Raw genomic sequence first — 24,817 nt, 5'->3', positions numbered from 1 at the left:
ATGGCGGCCTCGAAGCCCGTGGACCTCGCAGGCCGGCTCCGGCTTGTCCCGCTGGCAGCTGGCGCTCGCCATCGGCGCCCCCGTCCTGCTGGGGGCCGGCGCCCTCTACCTGTGGATAAACGGTCCGTGTCGAAGCGGAGCGAGAGGAAAGCGCCGGAGGGCATCTCCAGCCCCCGTGCCCAAGGAGGGGGGCCGATCGTGGGGAGAACCAGACGGACAACCAGGTACCGGGGGGAGGGGCAGCCCTGAGGTGGGGAGGGGGCGATCGTGGGGAGAACCAGACGGACAACTAGGTAGTGGGGGGGCAGCCCTGGGGGGGGGGGTGGACAGGGTTAACTCTGGGGCGGTAGAGCAACCCTGGGGAGGGAGGGGGGCGATTGTGGGGAGAACCAGACGGACAACCAGGTACGGGGGGGAGGGGCAGCCCGGGGGGGGGGAGGGGGCAAGGTTAACTCGGGGGGGGGGCAGCCCGTGGGGGAGAGGGGGCAGGGTTAACTCTGGGGGGCGATTGTGGGGAGAAACCAGACGGACAACCAGGTACGGGGGGGAGGGGCACCCTGGGGGGGGCAGAGGGCAGGGTTAACTCTGGGGAGGGGCAATCTTGGGGAGGGAGGGGGCGATCGTGGGGAGAACCAGACGGACAACCAGGTACGGTGGTGGAACAGGATTAACTCTTGGGGGGAGAGGGGCAACCCTGGGGGGTGGGACAGGGTTAACTCTGGGGGGGAGAGGGGGCAACCCTGGGGGGTGGGACAGGGTTAACTCTGGGGGGGGCGGGCAACCCTGGGGAGGGAGGGGGCGATCGTGGGGAGAACTAGATGGACAACCAAGTACAGTGGGGGGGGTGGTGGAACAGGATTAACTCTTGGGGGGGGGCAACCCTGGGGAGGGAGGGGGCGATCATGGGGAGAACCAGATGGACAACCAGGTACGGGGGGGGGGGGGGGATGTGAGTGGAGAGGCAGCCCTGGTGTGGGGGGCTGGGTAAATCCTTGGTGGGGGGGGGGGAGAGGGGCAACCCTGGGAAGGGGCAATCTGTCTCCTTCCTTAGGGTAAACCCTGGGGAGGGGGGCACGGTAAAGTCTGGGAAGGGGGAGAGGGGCAAACCTGGGGAGGGAGGAGGGCCGGGTAGAACCTGGGGAGGGTGCCTGGTAAATATTGTGGACGGGAACAGGATAAAAACTGTGGAGAGGCGGAGGGTGAAAGCTTCGGAGGAAAGAGGGGGGTGAACTCCCGGAAGAGGGGAACAGGGTAAAAGCTGGGCAGGTTGGCAGAAGGGGGCAACAACAGAAACGAGGCAGCCGTAAACTGCAGATGCTGGAAATCTGAGCTACAACAGAAAATGCTGGAAATATTCAGCAGGTCAGTCAGCGCCAGGGAGAAGCAGCGTTACTGTTTGCAGGTCAATTACCTTTCATTAGATGGGGGTAGAAGGATTCTGGTGAAAGGTCATTACTCCGCAACATTAGCTCAGTTTCTCTTCCATGGATGTTGTCTGACCTGTTAAGTGTTACCAGCAATTTCTGTTTCATTTGGGGCTGTCATTGAAGGATAAAGAGGAACAAGCAACTGAATGAAGGAGGGTAAGTCATTTAGTATGGACATAACACGGGCCAGAGAATTGTAGGAGTTATGCCTTTTGGACCAGCTAATATTAAAGTAAAGCTATCAGCTCTGGATCCCCTTTCTTTAAGCTCCTCATTTTCCGCCCCTGTTGTAATCTTGCGGAATTTCTTTCAGTGGTGGAGCTCCATCACTCCAACAGTGTTTTATTCTAATGATCCCAGAATCGGGGTATAGTATAAGCTTGTGATGGCATTTGAAGAATTGTTGATACCTGTGCTGTCATCTGAATGTCAAAGTAACAGAAACTCCTTCTCTTTCTCCATACCCTATCATGTCTTTTACCTTTCAAATATTGATCTATTTGCTGCTGAAAAGCTCCAATAGATTCTGCTTCCACCACAAGGTATGACTGTGGGACATAATGTAATAACATAAGAAATAGAAGTGGGAGTAGGCCACTCAGCTCCTTGTGCCTGCTTCACCATTCATAAGGTTGTGGCCAAGTGCCATTTCTCTGCACTAACTCCATATATCTAGGTATTCTAAAAATGTGCTGCTACTCTGTATTGAATGCACTCAGCAACTGAGCCTCTACAGTGCTCTTGGGTAGAGAATTCCAAAGACTGACAAATCTTTCAGTGAAGAAATTTCTTCTCGTCTGTCCTGAATGGCTGACCCCCTTTTTGTCTCTCTGACTCCTTGTTCTATACACTCCAGCCAGGTGAAGCAACAACTCTCCATCTGGTCTATTGACCTCCATAAGAATTTTAGTACATTTAAATGAGATCATCTTGCATTCTTTCAAACTCTGCAGAATATAGACCTCATCTCTTCATCTTTCCTTGTATAATAAACTCTCCATCCCAAGGATCAAACTGGCAAAACTTCAGTGCACTCCCTTCATAAAATCTTCCTCTCTGCTACTACCCTACAAACTTGTGGTAAAATGTTGCAATTCAAATCCTTTTCCAATAAAGAACATACTGTTTGACTTGCTGTTTGCTGCACCTGCTCATTAACTTTTAAGTGAATCATATACAAGGACTTTTGAACCGTCTGAATACAATCTCTTACCTTTTTAAAAACTATTTAAAAAAAAAACTGAAAATGCAGCAAAAACTCAACAGGCAAAAGAAACATCCCTAGTTTATGGTTGGAGAGCCATTGTCAGAAGTTGTTTCAGTGTTTTTAGTTAATTTTCTCTGAAATGTGCAACCATACATTTTGTAATTGTGCCAAAATAATTTATCACAAATTTATTGAGCAGTACATCATCAGTAGAAAAAAAGTCCCTTAACTTGGTGAATGACTATGATGGTATTAGAAATGTATATGTGTTGTAGCAATTCTAAGAAACTGTAATATGATATGCAGAGCAGAACAGAATGAATGAAGACCATAGGAGCAGAATTAGGCCATTCAGCCCATCAAGTCTGCTCTGCCATTCAATCATGGCTGATTTATTTTTCTCTCTCAACCCCATTCTCCCGCCTTCTCCCTGTAACCTTTGACACCCTTACTAGTCAAGAACCTATCAATCTCTGCTTTAAATATACCCAATGACTTGACCTCCACAGCTGTCTGTGGCAATGAATTCCACAGATTCACCTCCCTCTGGCTAAAGAAATTCCTTGTCATCTCTCTTCTAAAGGGATGTCCTTCTATTCTGAGGCTGTGCCCTCTGGTCCGAGACTCACCCACTACTGGAAACATCCTCTCCACATCCACTGTATCCAGGCCTTTCAATATTTGGTAGGTTTCAATGAGATTCCCTCCCGTCCTTCTAAACTCCAGCGAGTACAGGACCAGAACCATCTAATGCTCCTCACATGTTAATCCTTTCATTCTTGCGATCATTCCCGTAAACCACTCTGGACCCTGTCCAAGGCCAGCACATCCTTCTTTAGATACAGGGCCCAAAAACTGCTCTCAATGCTCCAAATGTGGTCTGACCACACCTTATAAAGCCTCAGCGTTACATCCTTGCTTTCATATTCTAGTCCTCTCAAAATGAATGCTAACGTTGCATTTGCCTTCCTTACTACCGACTCAACCTGCAAGTTAACCTTTGGGGAATCCTACACTAAGATTTCCAAGTCCCATTGCACCTCTGATTTCTGAATTCGCTCCCTGTTTAGAAAATAGTCTACACTTTTATTTCTTCTACCAAAGTGCATGACCGTACACTTCCCTATCTGCCACTTTGCCCATTCTCCCAACTTGTCCAAGTCCTGCGGACTCCCTGCTTCCTCAACACCGCCTGCCCCTCCACCTATCTTTATATCATCTGCAAACTTGGCCACGAAGCCATCAATTCTATCATCCAGATCATTAACATATAACATGAAAAGTAGTGGACCCAAAGCAGAACTTCAGGTTACTTCACCTTTGTTAACACTATATTTCCAGCTAACCTTTTTTCAGTTCCATTCTGAATTGAGTGTCACTTCAAGTTGGCAATTTGACTTCAATTGTTTGAAAACTATTTTACGTTTGCACCCCTCTCATGAAATATTTGATTAGTCACTGGAATCCTGTTTTTGGCATGTTGTTTTTCTGTCATAGGTAGTTGAGCAGCAAAATTCAATAACTGGAGTATTTTTGATTTCATAACACAAAACATTTCTAGTGCTATAATTGAGTACACAGAATGTATATATTGGATAATTTGTCTTCCTTTTCCCAAGATGTTTTCTATTGTATAAAATGCTCAGTAATGTACATTATTAACATATATAAATACTGTAATAACATACATTTATATCAGATGAGCATTGTATTGAAGAGCCCTAATACAAAATGAGTAGATGTGATGGATGTGGATTCAGCAATGTCCATATTGCTGGCCTCTTTGGTTTCAGCTTCAGTGCTGAAATAGCTGGAAAACTGGCCATTTGCAGGGAAGCAAAACCTAGAGCTATGAAGCTAATGTAATCCATTTTCTCTTGGCACAAGGGAAAGGAGGTAAAGGAACAGGCAGTGATTGCTTTCAGAAATAAAATCAAGCAGAAATTATTGCCAGTGGTTAAAGAGAGATCAAGGAGGATGTTGTTTGTTCATTTGTTTAGCTTCTGAAACTTTGTTTTCTGTGTCCTAGGTCTTTGAGTTGGTGAGAGTGTGAACTGAAATGTTAATGTTTAAGGAGAAGATAGCAGAAGCTTCACTACACAAGTTTAATAATTAATCCTTAAATATGCTTTAGAGGCAGAGGTTTGGCAGATAGATAATGTAATACCAATAGTTAAGGGGGGTGTACAATGTCCAGGGAATTATAGACCAGTCAATATCATCGGTAAGAAAAATAGTGAAATTCTCACTAAAGGAGAGAACAGAAGAACATTTGGAAATAGAAAATGATTATCGCAAGGATTTGAAAGGGATATTTTGCTTGACCAACGTTATTGAACTTTTTGAGATAATAATGCAATAATGTAAGTTAGCAAATGTTATCTAGAAAGCCTTTGATAAAGTATCCCTTAATAGACTAATGATTAAGGTTGGAGAGTGCATTCATGGACAGGTAGAGGAATGGATTGCTAGTTTGCCTTGGGACAGAAAGTAGAGAGTGAGGATAAAGGTAGAGGTGGTTAGTGGATGTAGAATTTAGACATACTGGAGTGGGCACATTTACAGGATAATACCTGAAATGTGAGCATATAGATATCAGGAAAGGATGGACAGACCAGTCCAGCTGTTGAGAAGAAAAGCTGACATAATGGACGTTTTTAAAAGTATGCAGGTTTTTGAAAGTAGATATAAAGAGAATTGCTTGACTTTTCAAAGAGCATAATGAGAGGTGACCGAAGTGATAGTAACCAAGAAATTCAATAGGGAGAGAATTTAGATGAAGCTTTTTTGCCATAAAGTGCTAAGAATGTGGAATTCACTATAACAAGGAGTGCTTAAATTGTCAGGGAAGGCTGGGCAATCATATGAAAGAGAAGGTAATAGGCTGGTAGACTTAGATTAGAAAATACAGAGGAGGCTCAAACAGCGATAAATGTTGGCTGGATTGGTTGGGCTAAATGTTTTTTATATATATTCATTGAAAGGATTTGGGTATTTCAGGCAGAGCCAGCATTTATTGCCAATCCCTAGTTGCCTTTGAGAAAGTGCTAGTGAGCTGCTGTTGATTTTCTCTGATAAGCTTCTGTGCCACTTTAAGTTTAATTTTACTTTCTTAGAGCATGTTGGACCGGGCTCAAGCTGCAAAGAATAAGGGAAACAAGTATTTCAAAGCTGGAAAATTTGAACAAGCTATTCATTGTTATACTGAGGCAATAGGCCTGTGTCCTTTGGACCAGAAGCAAGACCTTTCAACATTTTACCAGAATCGGCTGCAGCATTTGAACAGCAGGTATGTAATACTTTAATTAAAACTGAGCTTACCTAAATATTAGCTACAAGACATCTATGGTAGACTGCTTAGTCTTCCATGATAATGGAATAAACAACCTTTGTGGAGAATTCTTTATGGTAGTGATTCAGTGTGCACTTGTATTATAATATGGCTACATGATTTCACTTTGCTCTTCCTTAACCTGTTGATGTAAATATGAGGACTTGCACAATCCTGCCATAGATTTTAATGGAAATTAATATGGTCTAATGATGTTTTCCACATTGTTGCAACCTTTGTCGTATGTGCACAACAGTTGCTGATGGATAAATTTAGGTTCACATTGTTAGAACCACCTTCTCCCAATGGCTGAAAAGCTGCTCCTGATTTTCATTGTGGATTCTGTCCATCGGAAGGCACTGCGGATGTGAGCATCACTGTGCCACAACTCTCAGAGCAACCAGGAAACAGCACCAGCCCTTACACATGGCCTATTTTGACCTCACCAAAGCCTTTGACCCTATTATCCAGCTGGGATCGTGTAGTGCTGTGCTGAAAATCAGTGGCCCACAGAAATTCATTCATTTCCATCTTGTATTTGTTTCATGATGTATGCAAATCATGATCCTAATTAATGGGTCTACAGTAGTAATCCTAACTAATAAATCTGCAACAAAGCCAATTCAGTGAAGACTGGTATCAAACAAGGCTGCAGAATTGCCAAAAAAAACTTCAATCACTCTCACCACAATGGTGCACCTCACCATCAACAAACCTCCTGTAGAGGTGGAGCTAATGTAAAACTGTTGAACTTAGTGACTACGCTCTAGAGCTGAGGGCATATGAACCTCAGTAGTTGAGCTGCTATATGCAGATGATGCTTGATTTTGCCCACACTTAAAGGTCGAACCATCATTGACTTGTTCACTGAAGCATGTGAAAGGATAGGTCTTAATCTCAACATCTACAAGACAGAGATGCTCCATCAACCAGCCCCTCCCCCCACCCCCTCTCCACAGATAATAATGATTAACAGTGAGGTTTTCAAAGCACCAATGTATTCTTATGGTAAATTGAGAAAGGGTGTTTGAAGATTACATGCTTAGACCTGCCACAAAACTGTGACCCCAGCCCTCCTAAATGCTACTGTGGCCTGGATTACTTATGGCTGGCACCTCAAGGCACTAAAAAGGTACCCAAATGCTCTGCAAAATCCTTCAAATTCACAAATAAACATCAGTGATCTCTCCCAGGCTGACATCTTCAGTATTGAAGCCCTTGTTACAGTCAGTGAAATTTGTTGTTTGCCTGCCCAACTCTAGAAACAGACACTTAATTCTGAGCTTTGGCACGGGAGGACATTACGAAGTGGACAGAGGAAGAAAGAGGAGAAATCTTCACACTAGCTGAGGAAGGGGAGGGGGGGGTTTCAACTAATTCTGAATCCTTTAGTAATGTCTATTTCACTGCACTATCACACTGCATCACTATGATTCTAGAGGAAGAATTGTTTTCAATGTTTGCATAAGAAACTAACATTTAGGATTAACTCATAAAAATGTACTCAGTAGTTTAGGGCTTAAACCTATTTGGAACATATTTTGAAGCAAAATGATCTTTGTCCAGTAAGATGTCAAATGTTTAAATATGGTGTTGATGTTGAGCATTTGATGACATTATTCAAGCATATGTTTTCCAAAACATCTATGTTAATCCAGATAACATTTTGGAAAGTAAAAATGCATGTTAAACTTTCCATTGCTTACATTGAATTAAATAAGATTGCAGTATTTCCTCTTTTATATCTTGCTCCTCCCTATGAAACTCTAATTCTGTATGAATGAATTACTATATTCACAATCAAAAAGCAACAGTGCATTAGAATTACTGACTTTTGGGGAATGTGCAAGTTTTCCTCCTGCGTGCAAAAAAAAAAAGTCACTGTAGAATGCCTAGGACAGCTGTTGGTTGCAAAGCTGCATCACTTGCATTCCACTGCTGTTTCCACAGCACATGCACAGTAATAGAATGTTGCATCTTGGGATCAATGATGGGTGGGACAGAAGTATTTACTTAGTTGGAAGTCCCCACAAATAATACTGTTCTTTGTAATTTCTTTCCATGGACAATAGGTTTTCCATGGCACTCTTTAATAATATGTGAAAACCTGTATACTGTGAGACAAGTTAATAGCTATTGCATTAGTTTAAATGTTATCACTCTCGTTAGTGATCCTGGAACAAAATCCACAATTTTTGTTTAACAATGCAAACACATTTGTATTGCAGCAAAAATGGAAAGAAGTTGCTCAGGATTGCTCCAAGGCTGTAGAACTCAATCCCAAGTACATAAAGGCACTATACCGCCGTGCAAAGGCTTACGAGAAACTAGATAATAACAATGGAGTGCTTGGAAGGTTTGTATTTTGTTTTTGCCTCAAACTGATTTTTTTTTCTACATCATCAATTTCCTCCACATCTGTCTGATAAGTAGTTTTCTGGGATTCAGTCTTCCAATAACCATCACTTATAATTTTCCTAAAAGAAAGCTAGGTAGTGAAAATCAGTGTTGGATCTTGAGCGGAATTGTACCTAAGCCAGGTTCGCCATAGTGCACTTTTCAGTTTCAGCCCTTAATAGCATTGAAAAGTGGGAAATTTAGCTGAATTATAGGTGATATTCAGTAATGAATGTGTATCTTTCAAGTGTGTATGACTTAGTATTATGCAATAATCCAACATGTTGAACTGAACTTGGTAAGCAATTTTTATAACCATACTGGATATAAGGCCACAATTATACTGTTGGTGTGTAACCATCAAACTTGAGTATAATGAGGTTGAGAAATTCTAAACATCATTCTCTGGCCTTGCCATAATTATGTTTCCAGGACAAGGAAACAACAATATTTAACTTCCAACTTGCATAGGTGGAAGACCTGAAATTCTACATGTACTTCATGAGAAAAAGAAATGCCACTTTAATATAGTGGAAAAAAATCTGGATTCAATTATTTATTTTTGCTTCTAGAGCATATTCAGAATAATTTGTTATTCATCTGTTTTGCAGCAGAAGAGTGGAATGCTGCTGTCAGCAGCACCTTGCAACGATTTAATTTTTCATCCACTAATTTCTTCCTGCTTATTGAAGTGAAGACCCACCACTGGTCAATGGTTTTCTCAAACTATATCATGTTTAAACTTAGAAAAAATTAGGAGTGGCACTGTTGATTCTTCGCTTAAATTTGAGAAAGTTTGGAGTCCATTTATTCAATATTTTCATATGATATCGATCCCTTTTCAATAATCTTTGAATTTAGAGGAGCGGAGTTGACGACATAATAATGCTCTTTGTTCAGCGAGAAATATCAGTCCAGTTTTTTTTTCTTTTGAAATTTTTGTTTTAGTTTGTTTCATTTTATTACTTACAATGCTTTTTTCGATTGGGTTTCTTTTTATATAATAAATCTTTTACTTTCTCCTTTTGACTTTCTTTTTGTAATATATTCATTTAGCAAGAAACCATGGGGCCTAGAATATTTTTTATTGTTTATGATTATATATGTCATGATTGTCCTCCCAATCTCTTTGTATTACGTGTATAATTATCGATGTTATATGTATTAATCTGAAAATTAATAAAAAGATTGGAAAAAGAAGTGAAGAATATGTTGGGAACAGATATTATCCCTTTCAAAACAAAAATTAGATGCATTGTAACGGTTTGGCTATTATATCTGACTAAGTCCTTGACTACTCCCTCTCCGTGAACCAGGGGTAGCACCCTCTTTCACACTCCTGAATGATGTTCTTCATTCAAACTGCCATTAATTCCCCAGTTTGTTGATTGTTTTATGTTGTAGCTTCCCATTTAGATTCAGCATGAATGATCTAGAATTTAAAAATTACTTTATAGGAAAGTTAACCCGTAGTTTTTTATATATAAATTAGGCAATAGCATTATTTGATTTGTATTGCACCAGATCACAGCATACTTGTTTTTGTATGTGTCCTCTCTATACTAACCTTTTGTTTAAAAAAATGGTGTTTGCAAACTGTTTGGAGCTATGCCAGGAAACTGTCTTTCATTTAAAAATAATGATGAGACTTTAACCATTGCTGGGGATATTTCAAAGTGTTCTTGTTGGATATCTTAACAGTGTCTTTACGTTTTTCAGATGTTACTGCAGTTTGTATCCTGGAAGGATTCCAAAACCAGCAAAGCATGCTTCTTGCTGACAAAGTCCTTAAGCTACTTGGAAAGGAGAAAGCTAAAGAAAAGTATAAGGTTAGTGGCTAAAGTACTATATGTACCTGTTAGAAAACGTCGGCTTGAATTTTTTTCAAGCACAACAATACAATCTGTGTTTCCATCTGCCAAAATGAGCATACAAGTTCGCAATGGTACGCAAAGATTTAACTTAGTTAATCATAGGTATCAAACAGTGAATGAAAAGGGAAACTCATTAAAGGCACAAACAGAAGAGCTTTGAAAGCACAGTGGAAAATGGTAATACTGGTATACTGATGGAGTTTCAGGGAGAGTGAGGAAGTGTGCAAAGGAGTGGAGCTCTAAAGTACATTCTATAAACTCTGGACAAGAAGGGGAAACTTCTTAAAGCAGTGTGGTCTTCACAAGGCAGTGGAATCAGGAGACCGTGGTGCTATGAGAGCTGTGCTGCAAAGGACACATTATTGTGGAGAGTAGCGTGTTTAAGGAGGATGGGAAAAAGTATCCACAAGTTGCATAGAATGCTTGTGGTGGCTTTTACTGATCTTAAGTCCCAGTAAATGCCTGAGGTGGGATCCAAGTTGGCAAGTTGAAATATTAACTTAGAGATCATTTTGAGGATGGAATCATAATCATCTGAAATAGGAGCAGGAGTAGATCTTATGGCTGCTTGAGTCTGTTCTGACATTAAGGGGCATCATGGCCAATCTGATAGTTGGCCTCAACTCCACTTCGCTGCTTGATATTTATTCCCCTTGATTTGCTCCTTAATCCAAAAATATAACAACTTCAACCTTGACTGTATTACTGATGGCCTCCATGGGCTTCAGGGGTGAAGAATTCCAAAGATTCACAATCCTCTTTTTAAAAACAAAAGGAATCCCTCCTTTATCCCGTGTAAAGTGTCTGATCCTTTATCCTGACACAGTTCCCGAAGTAGAGTTTCCCACCAAAGGAAATAGCTTCATGACATCCAGCAAAACAAGAACCCTTTGATGAAATTGTCCTGTTATTTTTCTAGACTCCAGAGAACAGCAGCCCGCTCAGCTTTTCTTTTCTCGTAAGACAACCCTTCATCCCAGGAACCAATCTCACTAATCTAAGCTGCACCTCCAGAACCAGTAAATTCTTCCTTAACTAAGTAATTAGGAGTGTTTATAAAGGTTGTGGCAGAGCTTTCACAGCAGCATTGAACAATAAGGACATTTTGATAATGGGACTGATAGAAAGCAAATTGAGAGAAATTGTGATGATTCACAAGGTTGAGGGCTTCATGGACACATTAAGTTTTAGTGATGACAAGTTCAAATCAGATAAAACTTGAATTGGGGTGATTAGTATCAGGAGAGAGAGATGGAGAGGCCAAAGTTGTTGAAGCAACAGAATGGATGCTCTGGGTTTTTAATATATATAAGCATGTTAATCCATTATCATTGGTATATTGAGCACAGTGAGAGTTGTGTGAATGGCTGCAGCAAAGAACACATAGAAAATCATAGTTGATGCTGCTTTCTAGAGATGATGGTAAAGGGAATTGATGAAGAAAAGACATTCGGTGTTACCATAATGATGATACTAATGAAGTTACATGGGTTAGTGTGGGTAAAGTCAATATTCACAGCGGCAGTGATTTAAGAAGGAAAGAATAAAAAAAACATGGAATTATGAGGAAAAGTAATAAAGGCAAAAATTAAAATAAATTGAAAATTAAAGAAAAATGTTAGAGCAGGAGATACAACATTGAATGAATCCTTGATCAACTAACCTACTCGCAGTAACCTTAATGTAAGTATAGTGCATTATGTAGTTTGAGAGGCATAAAACATAAGCTGCCAATGGGTTAAAAAAAATTAGGTTGCTAAGATATTTGAAGGCTCAAATCTATGGCTCCTTAAAATTCTGCTGATTATGTTGGGAAGATATGTAGGGCAGATATGTAGGGCATTTATTTAGTATTTGAGCCAGAAAGAACTGTAAAACAACTTTGTATTTGATAACAATTTTAAAAAAGAGAATTCTTTAGTAACCTGCTGTAATGAGTATATCTTTGTATTTTACACTGGTTAAGAATCTTATGAAGTATTTTACCACTTTGGGAATTTTCCTCATTTTCTTGTTTCCCCTCCCTCCCCCCTCTCCCCCTGCATTATAGAACAGAGAGCCTCTGATGCCCTCCCCTCAGTTCATCAAATCATATTTCAATTCGTTTACTGATGATATCATCTCACAGCCTTTGCTTAAAGGTGAAAAGCCTGACGAGACAAAGACAAAGAGGGTGAAGCTGCTGACGTCAGGAGAACAGGAAGGTGATTGTATAATAATGTATGTTTTTCAAAACATTTATGGATGAATTCACAATATAGCAATGGTTCAGGTTGAAAAGGTCTTGTTTTTAATCCATGATCTGTATTGAAGGAATTTGTCACACTTGGGGAAAGAAGAATGGAAATCGGCTAAGATTCCTGTCACTGGCAATTGATGCTCTCACTAATGCTCTTTGAAGTTCATTCTGGTGGTGATTGGATTGTCTTAGCTTTTGATGGATCTTTAATTATAGTTGTATCATCCAGAAGTCACCAATATTGATTTGGAGTATGAACAATGATTAGCAGCAAGGATTTGCTGTGGTTCCTGTAAACCTTTAGCAGGTCTAATGGTTCACTAGATGGATAAATGGAATGGGCAGAATATACTTACCTAATAATGCTATTCAGTCATGACTACATCTTTTGTATTTTTCAGGTCTGGCTACCAGAAGGCAAAACAGTACATGGAGGAAGAGAACTATGACAAAATTATTAGTGAATGCACAAAAGAGATAGAGGACAAAAGGAAAATATGTGGCAGAAGCCTTGTGCTTCGGGCTACCTTCTACCTGCTAATCGGCAATGCAGCAGCTGCTCAACCTGACCTTGATATGGTTGTTAGTATGGAAGATGCAAATGTGAAAGTAGGTGCTTCATCCAACTTTCCTTTCATTTGACCAACATTGAAAGAAGAAAGTTGTACTTTTTGTTCACAAAAAAAAATATAGCTGGTCAATTTTTATTATTTTAAAAGTAAGTTCTTCAGTTATTGGTCACCTTGAAGAAAATCCCATGATAGTATCTAACAATCTCCTATGTTTCTGTGACCAACATCATCATCTGAAGAAGTTCTTAAGGTTTTATTTTAACCACTGCAGCATCTGTGACAGTAAAGAATAATCAATTTAAAACTAAACCAATGTTTAAGATAATACAGAGGAAAAAAACTTTCTTTTTGTAGTGCTTTTTGTTTCGGTGTCTCAATATTGCTATTAAAGTGTAATCATAACAGAGTAATTTCTTTCAGTGAAGTAAGACTTCTGTCGTTGAACTAACAGGTCAGTTGATTTGTTCTGGTGAATTTGTTTGCATGATGGATGAATACAAGCTAGAACATAGGAAGAGCTCACTTCTCTAAGAACTTTATACCCTAGGCCTTCATATAATATACTCTCTGGGAAAAAAAGCACTTCCTCAGTACTGTACTTGTAAGTCTACCTGACTTTTGTGCTTAAAGGAATGTGGCTTGAGCATAACATCTGAGCTGGGTGTGGAATGTTGCCACCAAACCAAGCTGACACTATTATAAAATTAGTAGTCCATTCCTATTGAAGAAAAGTGTAAATTTTATAATTAATATAATAGTATTCACTTAGCAGCCTTAAAACAATAGGTTTAATGAACTCTTTTCACATGCTGCAAGCACAATTGCACCTTGCCCATTGTAAAATCGACGGCAAAGCATGCAGTCAGCATCTTGTATAATAAATATGCTCAAGGGAAAGGAATTTTTAAGTAATGTTCTGCTATTTGTATTTATTCTTCAGCTGCGTGCTAATGCATTGATCAAGCGTGGAAGCATGTACATGCAGCAGCAACAGTCACAGCTGTCAACGCAAGATTTCAACATGGCTGCTGATATTGATCCTCAAAATGCTGATGTTTATCATCATCGAGGACAAGTGAGGAGCTTGATTTGTCTGTATCATTGCGAGCCAATTGTGTTCTATTATTTGTGGAGCTAAAATAACCAGTAAATTTCTGATTAATTGGCAAAGTGGACTAATCGTGCAGCTTTATTAAAGTAAAATATCTTGTTTTTATTTGTTTTCAATGTGAGTGATAGGGTTGCATTTATTACCCATCTCTAGTAATTGTGGTAAACTGAACTGAACTTCTTTCAGACGACGTGGCTGTTAATCCTACCTTCTAGTTGATGGTTTTTGTGCCTAAAGAATTAATGGCAGAAGCTGTTTATGGAAAAGACTTGCTTTTATTTTTTTTCTTTCCCTCTTTCCAGCCCTCTCCTCTCCTCCATCCTAGCCTCCTGCACATCCTCCAAACTTGCATCTTCCCAGAGTTTGTCTATATTTGGTATGCTGTTGGAGTAATGGGTGTGGGGGATAACACTGTGATCTTTCCTAATTTCAACACCAAACCAGATATGTATGACTTTGATATGTGGTAATTTTGCTTGTAGTTGAAGATTTTACTTGACCACGTGGAGGAGGCTGTTGAAGACTTTGATGAGTGCATTAGACTGCGTCCAGACTCTGCTCTAGCACAGGCCAGAAGTGCTTTGCATTGGTAAGCAGTTAATTTCTAATTTTGTTCAGTAAGTTCCATTACCGGTAAATGTCTTGATACACCATGGCTGCCTGCTGAATATTCACTGAGCAAGAATCAATAATAAACCCTGAATAATACTTTACTAACTGGTATTTTACTTGTTACAGCACTGTGAGCTAAGCCTTGGGTGTCAGTTTTAGTTTGCTTTTCAACATTTAGCTCCTGTGGCTTTATTTGAAAGGGTCAGTTTTTCACAGGAATGCTGGTGAATCCCAGATCTGCCTCACCACTACATCCATCCATTCATTCATTCATCCTTACAGCTGTTGTCGCTGTTTTCAAGTGCTTGCCTCAAAGGCCAAGATGAAGCCACATTTCCTTCTGTAAAACCAATGCTATTCTATCTCATAGAAGCTTGCATACCTCTGCTCCAACTCGCTCCCTGATAACCACCTCGGGCTTAGTTCAGTAATGCGAAACTTGGATATGTTCTCTCCACCAAGTAACATTTCACATCATAGCTAGATTTTTACCAGTGCTTTTTGTCATCCACCTAGTTTAAGCACTCTTAAGAATGCTGTCTTTACAGTGCTTGTGCCCCCATTGCCCAGATCCTTCCCATTATCCTCTGACGTGCTGTGACCCGTAGAATTGACCTTCAGGATTTTCATCCCTCTCCTATTTAATGTTCTGTGCAAATCACATATTCCCTGGCTTTGTGTCCCTGCATTCCTACCAGTGCCATCCTTGCCCTCCACCCATCTTCCATTCTCTGGACAGGCATTCCAGATGTCTGTTTTCCCCCTCTCCCCGTGTGCTTGCATTACTCCATCTTTCTGGTACCATTATCCATGCATAACCTGAATGCAAGAAATTTTAACTTATAGCATACAAGATCCTGCCAAAAGAGTGTTTCAACGCAAGGGGAAAGGTTCCAAATGATGTGGAGCTAATCATGTAACATTACAATGTCAATATAGGGATTTATGTAGGAAAAGTATTCATTGCACCTCCCGAGCCTAGTATGAGTGTGATAAATTGAATATTGTTTTGCTTGCTGTAATCCCTGAAGTTAGAAATTTAAAAAGTCAGACCGTTAATGGTGGTTCACTGAGTGATTCTATTATGCATTGTGAAGGAACTGAAATTATATTGAGCAACCAAAATGATCATGATTAATATTGGTACTTGATTAATCTTGTTAGATCTGGAGATGTTGTTATCCAGAAGGTTCTGAGAAGTCACAGCCGTATCTATTATGTGTTCATCAGAGTGCAGGTCAGGCAGTGTCATCAAGTAAAAGCAAGTAACAAGAACTTGTCCTTGTGCTCTCCCTTTATACTGCAAACCAGTCTAAATTGGTCAGAGATGAGGGGGGGTCTTCTGAAAGGCAGTCAGTGGAAAAGTACTGTCTGAGTTACACTACCATGACACTTCAGTCTTACAGACAAAGAAAAATACAGGAATACAGAGCTAAATAATACTACAAGTTACTGAAAGTTTACAGGCAAACAGGTGATTATACAAACAAGCGCAAAGAAAACTAAAACTACAAGAAAAAATAGCAGAGACACAAGAAATTCTGCAGATGCTGGAATCTGCAATACAGACCCTAATCCAACAGTCCCCCCTTTGATTCTAAATACAGCATTTTGAATGACTACATTTGAAAATTCAAAGGTAGAAAAACTTGTACCAGCGTTGAGTATAAAGCTTAGTCATGTCCCAGTGGTTAGTGACTTTGTTCAATGTCTTCTAACTGGTTGGTGATTTAATCACTAGCCCAGTGGCCTAGGCACTGAGTCAGAGGTTACTAGCACATTAACCTCAGTGCTTGCTGTCTCTGTCTTCACTTCCTGGTGCCATCTTCGCTCACTAGTAATGGCTAGCATGCATTCACTTACTCTTTCCTTCAACCTTTACTACTGAATTAGTAATCAACAGCACCTGATAAGGTCCTTCTCACTGAGCGCCCAATGGCTCTTTATGTGGTTTCTTAATCAGGACCCACTCACCAGGAACCAAGGTATGCCCTCCTCTTGCTGGATCGCTCTAGACGGCAGAAATCTGAGAAGCAGACTGAACAGCTTGGGTTAGTTTTCACTCAATAGTCAACTAAGCTGTCTGTTATAATGTGTATCTCAGCATCTCTGAGGTCAATAGCTCCAGGTAATTACATGAGTCGTACTGTCACCACCTCAAATGGGCTTAGTCTAGTCTTCTTGTTTGGGGGTTCCTCTGATGCTGCATTGGACCATGGGGGGGGGGGGGGGGGTGGGTGGGGGGGCATAGGCCATGGTACACCCTCATGATGCTTAGTCCTTCTTGTTTGATAGTCCCATTCATTCGTTCCACCTGTCCTGATGACTCTGGATGATGTGGACGGTGGAAGGACCATTCAATATTCATCAGTCCGGCATAACTCCAGACATACATTTCCAGTGAAGTATGTCGTCCTTGACCAGAGGGGCAGTGGCTTTCGTTGCTCCACCCACCATGAGAACTTCTTCACTATTACCAGTACATCTGAGTATCCTTGGCACTTTGGTAATGTAATGTCTTCACTTGTAGATGCAAAAATGGTCCAGGTGGGGTCGGAGCTCTTAATTCTGGTAGCTTTTTCATTGCTCCTGTGTTTGCTTTCTGGCACGTCGTGCACCTTTCTAATGTTTGTAGGGATTGTGACTTGAACTTTGATTCCACCACTATTGGGAGAATCTATTGGTCATCTTCTCCACCCCAATATGTCCTAAGGAGTGTATCTGCTGTGCCAGATAAGGAAGTAACGTGGTTGGGGCTACCAGTTTGTGACTAGTGCGATACCTCCATGCTCCGTTGTTGTGTAATTTCCCACCATTCTCCATCCAGGACCACTTTCTTTGTTAGAGCATTGAGGCTGCATTTCCTCGAATATCCTGTATATTTGTGTGCGATAAAGTTTGTTCTTGTGGCTTTAGTTAGCCGATTCATTCCTTCCCGTGCTGCCTCTTTGCTGCTTCATCTGCTAGAGCATTTCTGTGGCTTTCAACTGTGTCCATCTTGGAATGGCCTTTACATTTCAATACAGCCACTAATTCTTGTACCAACTGCCCATTTTTGATTGGAGTTCCTATAGCCGTAAGAAATCCCCTCTGCCTCCACAGATTTCCGAAATCGTGAACACCACCAAAAGCATATCTGGAGTCTGTGTAGATGTTAGTTGATTTTTCTTCTGCCATCTTAGAGGCCTCAGTGAGAACTTTCAGTTCCACCTGTTATGTAGAGGTACCAGGAACCATACTTCCTGATGTCAGCACTTAGTTTCAGAAACAATAGCCCACCCAGCCATTCTAACTCCTCCCTCAATCATTGAGGAGCCATCTGTCAGCAAGATCAGATCTGGTCTTTAACAGGGCTGCTGGTCTATTTTCTCATCATGGTCATCATTGTTTGAATCACTAGAGGTCGCTGTTGTATCAGTGTCATGTTTGTTCTGCAGTTCCTCCAAGTTTGAATAGACTTGTTCAGTTAACGCACACATCTGTTTCTTTAGATTTTTGCAGTCTCCATTGTATTGACTTTGTAACTGAACACGTTTTCTCTTGGTTGTGATAAGACTGCTAATGTCCATCCAGTTTTCTCCTTTCCCTCGGGAATTCCCTGGATCTTACCCCATGCCCTTTTAATATCATCTAGTAGCCAGATTCCATTAGACTCTGCAATGATGATATTTCGTTCTGATTTCTTCACTGATCTTATCCAGTTGGAATACTTTGTTTACATTAGAACTCAAACCCTCAGTCATCTGTTCACATGTAACAACTGGAGTTCAGTTCCCCTTTTTCTGTAGTAGGTTTCTTCTCTAATTTGGCCATGGCTTTGATTCTCCTCATACACGTGTAGATATAGAACAATTGTTCGCTTAACTGGAGCCTGTAGCCAGAATCAATAGGTGCTAATAGCCCATATCAATAGATTGTACAATCAAAATTCAACAGACTGTACAACAGCCAAATAGATTACACTGAATCATCCGATTTTAATAAGTAGACTCTGCACAGCCAAACAGTACTGTTTAGCTTCACTTAAAAAGAGTAAAGTGGAGGATCCCTGGATTTTAACTTCAACTCTTAGACTTCCTTTAAACAGTGTATGGAGGGAAGAACTAGGTTCTTCTCTGATTAGGGAAGTAAGGAGGAAGGTCTTGCCTCCTGTTGAAAACGCCGCATTGAAACTTTCCATCTCATCTGGAATTCTCCCACGTCCTTCATCTATCCTGTTTGTGATGCCAAGTTGTTAGATCTGGGCATGTTGTTATCCAGAAGGTTCTTCGGAAGTCAAGAATGATGAATCAATCTTATGGTTACATTTCGTATTTATTAGATGTTCATCAGAGTACAGGTCAGGCAGTGTCAGCAAGCATCAAAGAACTTGTCCTTGTGCTCTCCCTTTATACTGCAAACCAGTCTAAACTGGTCAGAGATGAGGGGGGTCTTCTGATAAGGCAGTCAGTGGAAAAGTACTTTGAGTTGCGCTGCCACGAACACGTCAGTTTGACAGACAAAGAAAATACAGAGCCAACTATACTACAAGTTACTAAAAGTTCACAGACAAATGGGTGATTATCCAAGCATATAAGCAAGTGTAAAGAAAACTAAAACTACAAGAAAAAATAGCAATCTTGATCCTAATCCAACAATCTTTACAGATATCAATGGGAAAATGTGTTAAAACTTTTTTGGCACAACATCATGGGCCGAAGGGCTGTCCTGACCTGTATTCTATGTTCTAAAACTCATACTTTCCAGCAAAAATGTTTTCAATTCCACCTTCACCAGATACTTGGCTGAATGACATTTATCGTTTTTCTCTTCCAGTATCGTCAGGCCTACACTGGAAGTAATCCTTTGCAGATCCAAGTGGCTGTAAAGGTTTTGAAGACGTCATTAAAAGTTTTCCCAAGTGTGCAGAAGGTTATGCATTATATGCACAGGTAAGCTTTCAGCACAGTGGAAGTTATTTTGTGTATTTCTGTTTAGCAGTAGTTATGGAGGATGGAACATTTTAACATCTGAAGACCTTTTTAGTATTGTTCATTTGGATATAGCAGCATTTATATATTGTTTAAACGTGTCTTTCACTTTATCACTCTGGGGTTACTAAGTTTTTTGATTTTCTGAGGATATTTTAAAAAAAAAAAAGGCAGTTCTGCTGTTAAAGCTGGTAAGCAAGGAATAAGTCTATCAAATCATGTCAAGATTGATTTGTTCAGAAACGTTGTGTTTCTGGTCTAGGGTATCTTAGCAACCCAATTCAGACTGATAAAGCATTCTGTCTACTGCCTATACTGTTGACCAGCTTGCTTTGTGTTACTAGTTTATTTTAAGATTGCCATATTTGCAACTTTTCATTTATCTTTTACCCTTTACTGCCAGAAGTCTGACCTAAACTGATCTTTCACAACCTTGAAGGTGTACCCGCCTTCTCTTGCTGTTTGAATTTAGAGCAGTTAAAAATAGCTTAGTTCAAAATATAATTGCTTATTATTCAGATTTCACACTCCATAAATTGTTCAAACTCCAGTGCAACAAGGTGGGGCTCCCTCATTTATTTCAATAATAAACTTGTAGAGGCCATTTTTTCCCACGAATGTTGATTTGCTAATACTAACTTATTTTTGGTTACTTTTACTTATGGTTTATGAAGCAGGCTAGTGGAGTACTCTAAATTTGCATACTGTATATTCCACAACTAGTCCAGACGGTTGCATAAAATTATCTAGACCAAGAAAATTGTTTGAAAGAAATTAAACTGAGGTCTGCTCTTAAATGCAAGTAAAAGGTTCTATTATGCTACTTGAAGGGTGGGAAATTTTAATTGGGTCTGAAATTTTTTAGCAATGTCCTAAAGATGTGGAAGATGTTATGTTAATTCATATTCTAATTCTGGTTCACTGACATTCTGAACATTAATCTTTGCAATCTTGTGTATGGACATTTATTAGATAATGCAACATTTGACAAAAAATTATTTGTTCTAGGCTTTAACTGACCAGCAGCATTTTAGTAAGGCAGATGAAATGTACGATAAGTGCATTGAACTAGAACCAGACAATGCAACAACATATGTTCACAAAGGGTAAGTCATCTGTGATTTATAAACTCCCTTCGAACAAGTGGAATTTCAGATGAATGTACCAGTGAGGACCAAGAACTGGTGATCATTCCTATAAAGCTTTCCTTCCTTCCTTTGCTGTCTTATTCTTGCCACCAAAAAAAACGTTTAGATGATGAAGATCACTGTAATGTCCACCCATTGCCATCTATCTGGAATTGGCCGATTTGAACATCTTGCCAATTTTCTTTTGTCATTGACTCCTTAGGGGATACAGCTGCAGGGGTGCATCCCAGTACCTTTGTCATGTGGGATTTCTACAGCATGGACAATGGCTGCAACTATCATAGATTATTCAACTGAAAAAGCATTCCTGTCCTCAAACAACATGTGTGCATACACATTCTAGGCAGAGATATTGTATAAAAATATTAAGTATGTGTGCCCTCTCCCTGTCTTAGGAATGCTGTGGCCAATGGCTGAGTCTTTGTGCTGACTCAGTTCAGATAAGGTAACTGTACAAAAGCACAGAATTATAGACCTAACCAAGTTTCAGAGCTTGCACTACATTTAAAGTTTGAACCTATCAGAGCAGCCTCTGGTTCTTTCATATTGATTTTTTAAAAATTTAGATCTAGTGTTATCTTGCCCTGGGGAAAGTTAGTGTGTCCTTTTGTTTCATCGCTGTTCATTGTAAGCACTTTGTATATAACTACAGAAATGTATTTACTTCATTTTAGCTTGCTTCAGCTTCAGTGGAAGCAGGATTTGGATAAAGGCTTGGAACTAATCAGCAAGGCCATCGAGATCGATAACAAATGTGATTTTGCATACGAGACCATGGGTACCATTGAGGTCCAGAGGTAATCATTTGTTTTTACAAGCTTGAAATCTGGTTTCTAAAAGGATTGGTGCTTAGAAATGCATCGTGGATATTGGGTTGTGTCAATTACTGAGTTCTAGATTGCCACAAAGCATGTTTTCAAAACTTGCAAACCTCTCACGGGTTATAACCGAGAAAAGCATCATCCAATGTTCACGCAGTTCATTGTTTGAAAATACAGCAGTTTCTAGATGCATCTTTTTGAAAAGAGAAAATGTCCTTGGGATATAGATGACATCAATTGACTGTTTCTTATTAGTCTGAGAGGTGGTGCACTCCCATGAGCTGCAGCAGTTTTTGTTAATAATAACCCCATGGTACTAATGAAGAATTCCCTGGATTTTGGTCCTACATTGAATAAAAATTGATTGTGCACATTGTGAAATTGTTTGTGACTTCAGAACGAACTTGGATGATTCCTTGACTTCACTGCTGTGGTACTAATCAGCAAAGACATCGCAGGAATAAGTTTGGCATCCTATAGATAGTAAATACTGCAGTGATAATGTGGAACTGGAGAGTGTTTGACTTCAGTGGAAGAGGCATTAGCTTAAAACTATTATGGAATCATGAATTGAGCAGGTGGTGCTGTACACGTCCATCTGACAGTTGAGTATTTGATTTCACGTATGAGTTGTGCTGTTCTGTGGCAGAGAGCAAACTGGCGAGCCAAAACATGCAATTGTGGTACTGCTGAAGGGAAGAGCTGGAAAACTCAGTTATGCTTAGTTATAAAACAAAATAAGATTGCTCAGATCATACCAATAGAGTTGTAGAGTACCAAGTAACCTGTCCTATTATGGGTTATGCTCCATCAGTTAATCTTATTTGGCAAAGTGCTGGGTAACTGCAGCCTGGAATCAAAATACAGGAAGGAAAAAAAATCAGCATATTTATCGATATTCCCTGTCGAACAATGCTCAGCAGTTCTCAGATAACATTCATAGAGTTGTACAGTGGCAGAAACGGGCCCTTCAGCTCACCACATCCATGCTGACCTTTTGGCCCAGCAGCACCCATCCCATTTGCCCTTATTAGGTCCATATCCTTCTATGCATTGTCTATTCAAGTCTAAATGTCTCTTATTGTATCTGATTCCACTACCTCGTCTGGCAGCAAGTTCCAGATATCAACCACTCTGTTTTAAAACAAAATATTCCTCTCACAGTAAACCTGTGCCCTCTGTTTTTGATACCCCTACTATGAGAAAAAGATTCTGACCCTATCAGGTCACTCTTTGGCCTCCTTCACTCCAGGGGAAACGAACTAAGAGGTAAACAAGCCATTCCTTCACTTCCATCCAAAAACTTTGCCCTGGGGAGCATGAGATCGATTTAGCAACTTTTTATTGTAAGCTTAAATTGTTCCAATTCTGTCTTAATCCTACTGCATATTGAAGGTCTTAGTGCAACTGCAACAGTTATAGAGTGATAGAGACAGTATTGTGTCAGGGCCTTTGGCCCTTCAAGTGTTTCGCGCACCATTTTTACACTAAGCCTACCCTAAACTATTATTCTCCCCTCATTCCACATTAGTTTCCCATACTGTACTCAGAACAGTATGGGGAATGATTGCCAATAATACTATTATGTTCATGGTAATAGTTCCACATTGAAGGGAAGCATGGAGTATAAAGCTTTATTCAAATCCCATTTGAGGTCTCTTAATTTTGAATGTCTTCTCTTGTTCTAAACTTTGCCTCTTGCATCATCAATAATTCACCATCAATTAGTATGTTACTATTGATTTTCTTTATTCAATGAAATTGAGTTCAGGTTTACAAGCCTGTGTATGGCTTTGTGCTCTATATACAAAGATTCCTGGTTGGGGTTCCCCATCTACTTAAATGTCAAATTTTTAAAGTTTTATTCAGTCTTTTATGTGGATGTACCTCAGGAAGTTTCATCTTATTTCTGAAATGAAAACATAAAAATGCTGGAAATACTCAGCAGATCAGGCTGCATCTGTGGGAGGTGAAACAGAGTTAAGTTTTAGGCCAAAGACCCTTCATCAGAACTGACCTATTGAACATTTCCAGCATTTCTGCTTTTATCTTAGATTTCTAGCGACTGCAGTTTTTGATTCACATTTTATTTCTAGATTGCCCAAATTGTACTATTGTTTCAAAGAATTTTCACTTTGCATTTTCTTTTAAAATCTTTACAGGGGAAATCTGGCAAAGGCTATCGAAATGTTTAGCAAGGCCATTAATCTGGCCAAGTCAGAAATGGAGATGGCTCATTTATATTCACTTTGCGATGCTGCATATGCACAGACCGAAGTTGCTAAAAAATACGGATTGAAGCCCCCAACACTGTGATTTAAAGTTACTCACAGCACGATTCCCATTCTTCTGTTAAGCCTCTGAATCCTTTCTAAAACTGTTTGAATGCCACAGTGATGTTTGTGATACTTGGTAATGTCTTCTGTATAGGTGCGTCAGTGGTTGATGATGAATGTGTGCAAAATAAATTGCACTCAAGTTGGCCTTCGAAGTGGCACTGAGCAAAACATCTGTTTTACACAATCAGGCCACACAAACATCTTATAGTTTATTCTCATTAAAGGTGATCATTTTTAAAAAAAAGAAACTTATGTACATACGTTTGGAGCTCCCCTTTAAAAGTATGTTGTGATATACAAATAAATATAAACAAAAATTATAAACAAAATTAACTAAATTGTGATTGTTCATATTTTCTGCCATGAGATGAGAATGGGCAAAAGTAAGTTTGTAATTTTGCCTGTTTAGAGTGTACAATGAAACGTCGAATATTTAAGACTGATTCTGGTGGTCATAGCTTAAAGATTGAGCATGCATCATATAGTATCCAACTTGAGTTGATAGTTTTGATGCTCCCTACATTCATCAATGACTAATTGAGTTATAATATGCTGAGCCTTTACAAAGTGTCCATTGAAATACTTATGTTTATATGTTGTACAACAAAGCCCTATTCAAATTGCTGTGTCCAGTGATAGATGACAGAGTAAAAAAAAATGTATGGTTTGGGGTGTTTTTTTTTAAAATGGGTAATTTGCTGATGTGGAAGAATACTCATCTGTTTTGCAGTTTGTTTTTCTGTTTACAACAAATGAACCCAATTTTTTC

General features: G+C 39.8%; 1 protein-coding gene across 1 annotated transcript; it reads left to right on the top strand.

Annotated features, from left to right (window-relative positions):
- tomm70a (translocase of outer mitochondrial membrane 70 homolog A (S. cerevisiae)) lies at positions 1-24,265 on the top strand. The gene is given in 19 exon segments (XM_052014088.1): positions 1-24; positions 26-115; positions 118-224; positions 5,753-5,901; positions 5,904-5,923; positions 8,194-8,307; positions 8,309-8,321; positions 10,082-10,191; positions 12,287-12,389; positions 12,392-12,440; positions 12,877-13,084; positions 13,988-14,122; positions 14,641-14,725; positions 14,728-14,747; positions 19,586-19,634; positions 19,637-19,701; positions 20,749-20,846; positions 21,563-21,685; positions 23,872-24,265. Coding segments are annotated over 19 exon segments (1,716 nt in total). The 3' UTR covers positions 24,026-24,265.
- The last annotated feature ends 552 nt before the right edge of the window (positions 24,266-24,817 follow it).

This window comes from Pristis pectinata, chromosome 4 (assembly GCF_009764475.1).
Source record: "Pristis pectinata isolate sPriPec2 chromosome 4, sPriPec2.1.pri, whole genome shotgun sequence".
Taxonomy (NCBI): domain Eukaryota; kingdom Metazoa; phylum Chordata; class Chondrichthyes; order Rhinopristiformes; family Pristidae; genus Pristis; species Pristis pectinata.
The sequence above is the reverse complement of the archived record's forward strand: the minus strand, read 5'-3'. Positions and strand labels throughout refer to the sequence as shown.